General features: G+C 41.2%; 1 protein-coding gene across 2 annotated transcripts in view; it reads right to left on the bottom strand.

The window, feature by feature from the left end:
* The window catches only part of EGFL6 (EGF like domain multiple 6), a 40,725-nt gene that overhangs the window by 13,422 nt on the left and 15,262 nt on the right, over window positions 1–12,041 (bottom strand). For both annotated transcript variants that reach the window (XM_035115536.3, XM_088667729.1), the window contains 5 exons: window positions 11,646–11,738; window positions 8,358–8,477; window positions 5,535–5,654; window positions 3,588–3,722; window positions 2,203–2,325 (listed from right to left, as the gene is read on the bottom strand). In XM_035115536.3, the coding sequence (XP_034971427.1) occupies window positions 2,203–2,325; window positions 3,588–3,722; window positions 5,535–5,654; window positions 8,358–8,477; window positions 11,646–11,738 (591 nt within the window). The remainder of the gene's footprint in view (window positions 1–2,202; window positions 2,326–3,587; window positions 3,723–5,534; window positions 5,655–8,357; window positions 8,478–11,645; window positions 11,739–12,041) is intronic.

The following is a 12,041-nucleotide window of genomic DNA, read 5'->3' as shown; positions in this document are numbered from 1 at the left end:
ATACATTTTTATGTTATTTGAGATAAGAACTGTTGCAGCATTCAGAGAAGCATGAAACCTATTGGAAAGCAATGTTCCAATCTGCACATTAGTTTGCAAATCAGGCCAGCTCATACCAGAATTTACAAGCAGTGAATTTCTCAACCATCCCTATTAGCTACCTTTGCCTGTAATAGCACCCAGAAGGCATTCCACCAGTACAGATTTGATTCATTAAGAGGTTAAGATGAGAATCAGCTCTGAGTCTATATGGCTCTGGAATCTCTGGATAACATTCACACTGGCCTGAATCCCCAAGATCTTGCAATGACGTTCTTTGTACTAGAATGACATCCAAGCTAGTGAGAAAAGCAATGCTTTGTGACTTAAACATCAATGTTGACAAAACAGGGCAAGACCATTAAATGAAGCTGAAAAGACAAATATATAGTTATTCCAGCGGCTGACAGATTTGACCTTATGTCATATTTTTAACTTCGTGTGTTTAGAGAAGAAGCTGGATAGTTTCTGCACAGCAAGACATGTCCTTTCCGCTCATGATTAATGTCTGTGACCCATCTGTTCAGGGGAAAATATGATTTCACCATAATTCTAATTCATGGGAATAAAATAGAAAATGTGATATTTCACATAGGCTCATTTGGGTAGCAGCAGTATGGGGAGATAACCTGCTTCAAACCTATATCATACTGTACTCCATATGTACTACTGTACAGAGATAACACTGAGAATATTTGTCTAACATACTTGTTTAGATAATTTCTTCCCAATAAACTAGGACAGAAACAAAAGAAGGCTGTTCTGTTTCACTGGCACATACTGTAACAGCATTCAGTCTTATGAGGCTTTAGTTTCAGTCTTTTAACAAGTTAGAAACTGCAAAGTTAGAAATAGCATTGCAGTTTCCATCTTTCCTATGAACAGTGTTTCCTGGTTAGTTTTGCTGAGATGCCTCCATCTCAGAGTTTTGTTAACCGGCCGCTTACTAGAGAATGGTGTTGTAAAAGATGTTACACTGTGAAATTTAGCCGACATGGTTCACTGAAATCTTTATTCAGGGTACAGGAAGGAAAAATTGACTGGAAACCCCTAATTCCCTACAAATTTCCCCTCAGCAATAAGTAAGGCAAACCCCTAGCGTTTTAATAAAGCATCTGCAGAGGTTTTCAAGACAGAATGAATGCCCAGCAAACCAGAACATCTGCTTGCAGTTCTTACTTTGAAGTCTTTCTATAAGTAATGAAATATTCTTACTGCGCTGCAAAGTTGTTCTGGATTTGGGAAATCAAGGGGGCATGACATGGTGCTCAGTTTGGGGGACTGGATCTAGCACATCCAATCCCTGCAAGTCCACTCATGTCAGATTCCTCAGCCAGACCCAGACAACATTGAAGATGCCACAGTTCATAGGCGGAAACCAATGTTCACTATGTTCACAGTCCTCACCCCACCCCCACCAAATCAGCTTTTTTTTCACCTTGGGTTCTAGCAAGGTAAATCAGTTTGACACGGTAAAAATGTTTGCTCCTCAGGCAATCACGCAAGCCATGTCTAGACTGAACTATGGAAAGGTACGTCAAATGAGATGGAAAGAGCTAATATTCACACTGTAATTGTAAATCCCCCCTTTAGGTGAGATTAAATTCCCACAGTGTGCATCGTTAAATCGGTGTTTAGTATACAGTGTTCGATGAAACCAAAAGCACCATTTATGACGTTGAAGAAATTCTCTGAAAACATTTGTTATGCGATAAATATGGGCCCGATATGGGTCTCTAAGCTGCACCAGACTGGAGATGGCACAGCAACATGGGATAAAACTACCCCATCACCTTTCGCCCTGGCCAGTGTGAGTGGCAGAACTTCAGGTGTTACAGTGCTCAGGCCTTCCACCCACAGATGGGAATTAGGATCGCCCTAAAGTATTTACTAAGATCAGTGCCAGCTCACCCTAAGGCGAGGTAAGGCAACTACATCGGGTAGCAGGATCCACAGCAGATTCCTGTGGATCCCCCCCCCCTAGTGCATTATGTAGCTCTTCACTCACACCTTCTTCCCTAGTGAAATTTAATGATGCTCCTCGACTAGATTCCTGATAGCAGTCAGCTGCTCACAGGATCTTATAGGAAACAAAAAGACATAGTACATTCTGAAAATGTCCCAACTTCCCATCATTTGAGAAAGGTGTTAGAATGCACTTACCAGAGCATTCATATCCATTGCCCCTGTAGCCTGGTTTACATTTGCACTTGAAGGATCCCTGAGTATTGTGGCACTCTGCGTGGAAGTTACACTTAGGTATAGTTGTAGTACATTCATTTATATCTAGAGGAATTGGGGGCGGGCGGGCAGGGGAAAACAAATAATTGAAGACAGAGAGAAGTCAGAGATTTAAAACAAATTAAACATTATTTTCATGCTGAGAAAAGCTGCACCTGTTTAATTCCTGCCTGTCATGCAAGCACAGGAACTGTATCAGATGAAAATGTTGGCAACCTCTTTGTAAGTGCTATGGTTAAAGACTACATTTGTCAATGAATATAAAGAAGGAGGGGATCTTAACAATAAATGAGTATTAATTCAAAAATTATATTTGAACAAACTGCCCGTTCATTGTCTTTCTCTGGTTTACATCACTCTGGGGACTGGAGCCAGACCATTAACGGGGATAAGCATTTGGTCAAAAACTAGTAGGCAGGGGGCAGATAATTCCTAAACAAACTTTTTAAGAATTCTTTTTACAAACTTTGTTGATTTTTTTTATTTAAAAAAAATACAAAGCATAAAGTGTTGTCTGTCAGGACAAATGCATGTACAGATGTTATGTATTGTATGCAGTCATCCACATGGCATCAAAACAGACTTGGAAACTATTTTTCATTAGAAATTAAGCTCACATCCATGGGGCAAACAAACATTAAGATTCCCTAGACTTGATAGTTCACTGATGTTATTCTCTCCTTTGACATTCTAAGCTACAAAGGAATGCTCCATCATTCCTTCAGGTGGTGAGCACCACCAAGCTTGTAGCCAAAACAGGGCCAATGAGAAACAAGGAAGAGATAACAGGTTGGAGGAATTCCCAATGCTTGCAGACGTACAATTTTAAAAAATCAAACCTAAGAAGCCAACACACCCCAAAGTGCCACGAGGATGCACTTTACTGAGTAGCCTCTCAATGTGGGATGATAGCTGAAAACATAAAACTGGAATATTGGATGCAGGAATCGGGGAATGCAAGTTCTGCTTGGTGGGAAAGAGTGGCGGGGACTCTGAAGGAGAGTGCTGCTTTCAGGGGGAGGATACACTGTAATATTGTGTTATAGGTTCCACTTATCAGTCTAGAAAGAGAATATATAAAGAGAGGTGTTTATTTTAATTCATTTGCCACTAGGCAGTAGAGACTCAATAAAGTCCCAAAAGTAATTTCCAGGGCATTTGCTTAGCTTCAATAAGCAAAATTTATACTACAGTTCAAAAATACACAAAAATCAGCCAAGTTTATGAGCAAAGGAAAATATGTGCATATATGTGCATGTGCACACACACACACACACACACACGGAAAACTAGAATCTAATTCTTACCTACACAGTCATATCGGCCACTCACATATTTCAGTTCGTATCCAATTTGACACTTGCAATAATAACTTCCAAATGTGTTGACACATCTGCGGTTGAAAGAACAAACAGCTTTCCCACTGGAGCACTCATTAATATCTAAGATATTAAAATGAAATCTGATAAGGTCAAGGCAACAAATTCTCACCTGTCCCCAAGACCCAATTTTTGTTCCAAATTCTGTCTTAGATGGAAGTCAGCAACAATTCTACATTATTGCCTAAGATATCTGAACCTCGTTCTTAGGCTGTGTAAATAATGTTAGGTATTACCAGGCCAGTTGGTTAGGATTGATTTCTGGAAAGTCAATTAGTAGTTGAGACTCAGAGCTGACACAACATCACATACCAAGAAAAATATGGTATATGTCCACTGTTCTGATACCCAGGCTATGATATGAAGGCACGAAATAGCACAGCAACTTTGTTGAAGCTAAGCAAGTTCGGCCCATACCTGGGAACCCCAATGTATGCTTCCTTGAGTTCCATCAAAGAAAATAGGTGGGATATACATATAATAAATAAATACCCAACAGGTGCATGCCTATTTTATTAAAATTACAGGAATTGAACTCTCAGCAAAATTCACTGATCTCACTGATTTATGTAGCAAATGTTCAAAGCTTTCTAGTCCCTAGTAAATTTAGGTTATGTATTAAATTATTATCCTATGCTTCATTCAAGTTTCTCAGAACAGAAGTGTTTGGGACCTTGCCAAGTCCTTCCCTGCTTCTATTTTACTCTCATCCCTCTTCCTTTCCAGGCTCGGAAGAACTACCCTCTTCTCCTCGTCTCAAGGAGAAGACAGAAACAGTTTATATCAGTGCTTGAATGGGCACAAAAAAGTACAAAACAATTTACACACTGTTCACATGGACTCCTGGCTAGAATTCCCGCCTTCTATAAATACATGAATTATGGATAAATGATTGCAATATACAACAGAAAGTTACAAACTCAGATGTCTATAATTATTTTTAAAGTGCAGTGCTTAATTTGGAATCATCGACTCCCAACCAGACAGGATTATTTTTCTTGCTCCAAGTATAGTGAAGTATTTTATAAATAAAGAAAATGTAAACATAAACAACTAACATGAGTGCATGAGGAACTTAGCTGTTAGATTTCAACTGTGTTTCCTGATTTTAAGCCTCAAATAAACATTAATTAAACGATGGGAGGATGGCAGGGGCAGTAATAATCCCATTTATATAGACAATTCTGGGAGAAGAGGAGCAATGTTTCCTTCTGTGGCATGTTTATCGTTTAACAGCTGAGCCAGGAATCCATAAGGGTTCATTCTATAGTTCCTAAAAATACTCTCATGCCATAAAATCCATGAACAGCTTGCTGTATGACAAAAGTAGCATGCTTTTGCAGAGCTATGCTTCCAGTTTGGTGTGTTTAATGAATAGGCTGCTTGAAAGGTTATGAGTGACTGTAATCACAGCTAAGAGTTCATTTACTGTGCTTGTCAAGATTCACCTAGGTTCTAAAAGATCCCTAGAGCCCATTGGGATGAGGAAGTATCCCCTTTCCAAAAGAATAAAACTTCCAAACCATTTCTCCCAGGGCTTCTCACATAGCTACAGATGGAGAGTGGATATATTAGATGTTTAAAAACATGAAGAAAAACTTCTTTTTAGGGACTTTCAAAAACCCACCAATTTGTGCAGGCAGTTCCAGACCACCTGTTTATTCATCACAATTTGTTTGTGTGAAAGTCAGATGACGCTGCCTCAAAGCTCACCTGCAGGAGTGGGGACAAATAAGGACCTGGCCCACCAAGCCAAAAAGTTTACTCACTCTTGCTCTAAAAGCATAGGCATTCTATGGTGTTCAGCAAGCACAGGGCGGATTCTTGGAACTGCTGTGCTAATGACAGCAAGAGCATAAAAGGATGCTGGTGTACCTATGCATGTTTTTCCATTTGGTGCTAACTGAAGTCCGCTCGATGGACACAAGCATCGCACATCATCTTTCACTTCTTCACAGCCATATTGACAATTCACCATGGCGCAGCTCCTAGAATCTTGAAAAACATGTTACTTGACAAAGCCATAGGTAAAACTGCATAAGAGGGGTTGTTTTATTAACAGATGATATTGATCTTAAAATCTCTTCCCTAAGAGCATTAATGCACCGGCATTGGGGGGGGGAAGGAACATGAGCACATACGTTAGCTATTTGGCTACTGCTATTCCCACTGCCAAATAGACACAAGCCTCTGATGTTAAAAGTGGTTTGTCTCTTTGGCAGTGGGAACCGCTGTGGCAAAACCATACAGCCTGTTTTAAAAACGGCTATATGGGTTGCTGTTCCATGTCACAGGGCACAGTTCAACATAATACCAGCTATCTGTGGAGCTCTAAATAGGTTGGGACCTGCATGCCTGAAGGACCATGTCTACCAGTACATGAGACTCCATGGACCTTAAGTTCTTCATCATATGCCCCAGGTTAGGCACCTGAGCTTAGGCAGGTGGTGACTGGTGAGAGGGCCTTTTCAGTTGTGGCACCTGTAATATAAAAAGGCCTTTCCTTGGTAAGCTTGCCTAATGCTGATCTTGTTTAAATTTTACCCAAGCATTCCAGCATCATTGTTGTTTTCTTAAAAAAAAAAACCTATGGTTTGATCTATATAACAGCTGCTTCGATTATTTCTGCGTTTTAACTTAACATTTTATATGTATATTGGTTTAAATGTTTTCATATGTATCCTACCCTGGGAGTTTTGACAGACACTATGGAAATGCACTAGATAAATAAATAAATAAGCCAACAAATAACAGCGCAATCCTAATAAGGCTGGAGACCAGTAGATCCACCATTGCATTCAAAGTCCTCCCAGCTTGCACCAGCCAGGACAGAAGATGGGGGGCAGGTGGGGAAGAAGGTGGGTTGTTACTGTTGTTGTTATTAGATATACCAGCTCTATGTGAGGGGTTGTAGCCCTTGGGGTACCCCCGGGTCTTGGATCCAGCTGAACCAAAACCTCCAGCAGTTTGCCTGGAAGTGTCCCATTTTGGGTCTTTCTGATGGCTACTGCGAGGGGAAGAACCATCAGCAGCAGCATCGCACCACTTGCCTGAAGCTGGAAAAGCCACCCCCACCCCACCCCAAGAGCTCCTCTCCATTCCCAGAGACAAACCTTCACATCATCCCAACGTATGCACCAGCCCCCAATAGGAGGGGTGGGTATGATTGCCCTAAAAGGCACCAGTTACATATGTGTATCTTCCCTTCTTATACAGTGGTACCTCGACTTATGAACGACTCGACAACCAAATTTTTCGACTCACGAATGGGGGTAATGGCCGTGCGCTTACGAATATCTCGACATCCGGGGGGGGAAACGTGGCGGTTTTAGATAGGGATTTTTAGACTTACGAATTTTTAGATAGGGTTGCTTCGACTTATGAGTTTTTCCGTTTTCAATGCATTCCTATGGGAAATCATGTTTCCAATGGCGTTTTTCGACTTACGAATTTTTCGATTTACGAAGGTGCCTTCAGAACGGATTAAATTTGTAAATTAATCACTGTATTATAGTGATTAAATAGGTTTATCAGGGTATCATCTGCATGGCTTCCGTGGCAACTTAGCTATCTGCTTTCCCCCACTTCTACTCTAAACTGTTCTGTAGCTCGGAAACCACACCTGACAACTCATAAGGAAACATTGCTTCTGGGTATTTATATTTTGCTTTTCAATCTGTCAGCTGCAAGGAAGAGAGTTAGCCCTTATAAAAGGGCAACAAAACTACTAAAAACGTTCTCCTTTTTACTGCTAATACTTCCAAACTAGTAAATTGTACATTTTCATTTATTTATCTCTTTGGGCAGTTTCAACATTGCATTCAGAGAAAATAATCTGGTTAGAAACTTTCTAAATTAGCACCACCCTGCCGGGAAAGCTTCATTTCTCAAGGGGATTTGTAAGTGTGAAATGAAAATCTCTGCAACAGAAAGCTTTGGAAATGTGTTCATAAATCCAAGTCCTCTTTTAAAAGCTCTATTCCGCTTTCAGATGTGGTTCCTTCTGATTTATCTATATGCAGTTTTAAAAAAAGAGGGCAGAGCTAAAAAAAGAAACGCCCCACTACTGGCTCCTAAGGGGTGCAACAACAACAAAAAACACTAATTTGCTGAAGTTTAAAATGCTCCCCAAACTAAACGAGATCTATGTCTCTATATAGTTTTAAGTGTAAACCGTGCTCAGCATATCCTTTAATGCTAATTGCACTGGAGCACTGAAAGATTCCTATGATATTGTTGCACACCACCCCAATCCCCCTGGGTTCCAGGACCTTACCCAGGGTTTGTGTTTCCTTCTGAATGAGGCACAGTGCCGACCATGGTGTCTTTATGATGTATGGTTTATTTACACATATATACAATCTGAACCTATGACTGAGGGGTCCACAGCATGAACACCCCAAGAGGTTCTGCCAGTAGAGAACCCACCCATTTGTCCTCTGGCCCCGAGCCACTTCCTTTGTTCCCTTAATGTCCTATTACATCACCAGGGAGCTAGCCTGGCTTATACTTTAACGCTTGCTGGATCCAAGGGTTAGAAGGGTCTTGGCATACGGTCTACTCCCCACCACCACCTCGTAACAGTATAAATTAACCAGCTGCTTCATACTATGAGGCACAGGTTATTTCATGATTAGTTACAGTATGGACTCGACTCCCATCTCACGTGCTGCATCTTGTTTAATATCCGTCACTTACTTGCGCAGGTGCCGTCGGGCATGAGCATGTACCCATTGAGACAATAGCACTTGTAGCTGCCATGCGTGTTCATACACCTGTGCTCGCAAGGATGTGGCTTCAATCCGCATTCATTGATATCTGCAGAAATCATTGGGGTGGGGGGGTGGGGAATGAGTTTGCAGATCTTTGGAAGAAAACAAAACAGCATACTGCAGTTGCTATTTCACGGCTTAAATTCTCATAGGGAGAAAATGTCTCCAGGATTCGAGCGAGCCAGATTCTTGAAAGAAAGAATTCAGCTGACCATCTGCAGCTAGGCTGTGCGCTAGAAGCACTAGCAGGAAGTTCCCACCGCACCTGACGGAATATAGGGAAGAGTCTTACACCAGGAGATAGATTGTCCTAGGAAGGGAGGAAAGAAAACAGCTGCTACACTGTTGTTTATATGCTAAATGGCCACGTAGACTTGTTTCCACAGCTCAGAGGTTCTCAGTTAGGTATGGCAAATATCTGTAACTGAAAACAAGAAATGTAAACTTCTTCTACAAGCAAACAAGTTAGTTCATTTACCTGGCTGCGGCTGGATGATTTATTAAGGCATTGTAAATCAATGATTAAAGCCAAGCTTGAAGCATCAATTTTATATCAGTGATCTAAATCAACTTTTCTGTTTTGAAGTTCATATACTTCCTGAATAAGCAGGCATACTGCCTGGCTACTAGAACAATGAAAATGCTTATCGTCTGCTATTGATCTTAACCAGTCAGTTATATTTCCTCGTGGTTTCCTTTTATGTAGAAAAGCAGTCTTTAATTCAATCTGATGGACACATTGTCAGGATTCAATTTTCATTTTCAGAGATTACAAATGCGGGTATGCTTTTATTTGTTTTCCTTTTATGCTTTTTTTTTAACAGAGAGATTTTTTTTTAAAAAAAATGCTTTTTAAATCTGTAACGACAAACTGGCATGAAGAAATGCCAGCTTGCCAGTTTTAAATACTTTGTTTTAACCATCTGGCAAATTTGGAGGTCTAGGTTCACTCCTGAGCAAATTTTCATAACCTGAAAATAAATCTTCGCAAAGCAGAAAGATGAAGGGCTGGGGTAGATGGCATTCATGGAGCCACCACGACATTTGAAACAATGCCAGCCAGGGAGGAATGTAGCGCAAAAGGCAGTTTCCCCCCTTTTTGCTGTGGGCTCAGGGACACATGCATGGACTTAAATAGAGGTCCCTCAGTGGACTTTAGCTGGCATCCCATTGGTCTAATTGCACCCAACATCGAGGGACCTGCAATAGGGTGTTGTGACCATCCAAACATTCCCACCCACAACACAGGGTTTGGTTGCCAGGTCACACCACAACATGTGCCCTCTTGTTAGGAAGGACCCGATTTTCCATAGCCTTGCTGTGGTGTGGCTCAGAAGAAGAACATGAGCCGCACATTTCACATGCAAATACAAACAGGCAAGGCAGGACAGGGAGAGCAATTTGGGAGAAAGGGATTTGCAGACAGTATTTTTGTTCCCTTTCCCCATCTGCTGTACCTGCATGAGCCAATTTTATTTTTAATACAGCTGTTTTGCAGAAGAGCAGTTCAACAGAAAACAGCTGTTTTAGCTTTTTCCCCCTTCCCACTGCCAAGGAACCTTCAGCAGCAACCAACAGTAATAGGCATGTGGCACCCTTTCCTTTGTGCTGATGGAGACAAAATGGATAGGTAGAGCTCAAGCGATGAGCAAGTGGAAACAAAGGGTTAGGGTTAGCACCCAGCAAAACATCACCACGTATGTTGAAAAGTCACACCCACACAATTCACTTCTGTGTACCCACACTCAGGTAACCTGAGATTTGACATTAGAACCACCACCACCCCCTGCTTATCCACGGATTAGAAACATCTGAATTAACTGAGTGGAAATGTTAAGCTGCGGACAAAGATGAGGACAAAGCAAAAACATGCACCCATGGGATGCCCTGAATGCAGTTTAAATTGCAGTGTACACAAACATGCATTGCCTAGTGCAAAAATCCATTGCAGGTAATGGGAGGCACATATAGCAGACACTGAGCTCATTCATGTTCGCTCCACATTTCTAGGTATAGGTCCTAAATTGCTGTTTGCTCCAATTCAGCAGTAAAGATTGAGATTTCCTAGGGAAAGCGGCAAGGCAAAAAAAGGGGGGGGGAGGGCTCAGGCATGGACCGCGAATGCAAGGCCATCTGCCTAGAAGGCACAGGAGAAAAGGTAAGTATGGATAAGCCCTCAGTCTAGCCAAGGTTAATCACATGCTCATATTTCTCTCATCAAAATAAATGAAACTTAGAAGCCAAACTTTATGATACTTTGAAGACCTATGAACAGACCTCTTGACATCCTTTTCTTTGATGAAAAGGAGATGAATAAGATTGGAGCCATGGCACTGGGGGCAACTGGCCATTTGTGTGTCATTTCCCTCACTTTAACTGGCGCACAGAGCAGGGGATACACACAGATATATACATATTATAAACGTCTCCCCCTACTTCACTTTGAATACCAGCTTCAGTGAAGGGGTGATTTTAATTCAGGGAAACAGTGCAAAGGGCAAGTACAAAAGGCAGGCGCAGAGGACGACCATTTTTCCACAGCTGCTGTACTGATCCAAAAGTCACACTTCCTCCAGCAGCTGCTTTTAAGCACAGGGAAAAAAGACATGGGGAGGTTTGGCTCTTCTGCCTGTGCTGTCACTTCTTTGCCTACTGCCCGATAGTAAAACATGTAAATTCCATCAGGAAAAATCTAGCATACACCCTTAACGGGACATTGCAGTCACGCAGCTCCTGTAAAGCCATAGTTCTCCTCCTGAGCAGGCCTTCCATTCCGGTCCAGCTTTAATGACATCAGCCTCTGGTGCCTTATTCATGTGGCCTTGCAAGCCAGAGCACAGCTTCTCCTACCCACGGAGAATGCATAGCTCAATAGTGAAATGCCAGAAGTGGCGTTATGTAGAGTTGATTCCAAGATTCCTTAGCCTATAAGTTGTATTTCTTACACTTAGAAAGAGGCGCCAGATGTTCTTATAAGAACACAATGTGCCTATTGTAGTCTCAGGAACCCAAATCACTGCAACTTCATACTCAAATTAAAGGATAGGAGGTCTCTGATCTAAATATAACAGAAATAACCATTTGACCTTTCAAAGGGTCTCCCTGAAATGCAGGGGTGCGCATCTCCGGAAGACTGTGCATGCTGCTGCTGGAGAATAAAGGATGCAACAGCTGAAGCATACCGCTTACAAGAAAAATGATAAATTGTACATACCTTGGCTGCAGGTTTTGCCTGTGAATCCAGGAAAACATTTACATTTGTTTGGCATCATACATTCACCATATTTGCACCCATGTTCACAAGTAGCTGTAGGAGGAGAAGAGAAATAGGAAGTGAAAAAGCAGAAGAAAGATAGCCCAACTAGTATATTCTTCAGTATATATATATATTTTGGAAAACAGTGATAATAAGAAAAGGTTTTAAGAAGACCAAAAACAGAGTTTGTCTAATTCCTTGGTCTGAAAAATGTCCACATGTATTTAGAATCTGGGTAAGTTTTTATTTATTTATTTATTTTTTAAACAAAACCAAATGTGCTCAATACTTTGTACTTTAGCAAATCAAACCAACAGAAACTCACCCCAAGAAAACTTGTAATTTTGTTATATA

This window comes from Zootoca vivipara, chromosome 4 (assembly GCF_965207765.1).
Source record: "Zootoca vivipara chromosome 4, rZooViv2.hap1.1, whole genome shotgun sequence".
NCBI lineage: Eukaryota > Metazoa > Chordata > Lepidosauria > Squamata > Lacertidae > Zootoca > Zootoca vivipara.
Note: the sequence above shows the minus strand (reverse complement) of the source record. Positions and strands in the feature narration are given on the sequence as shown.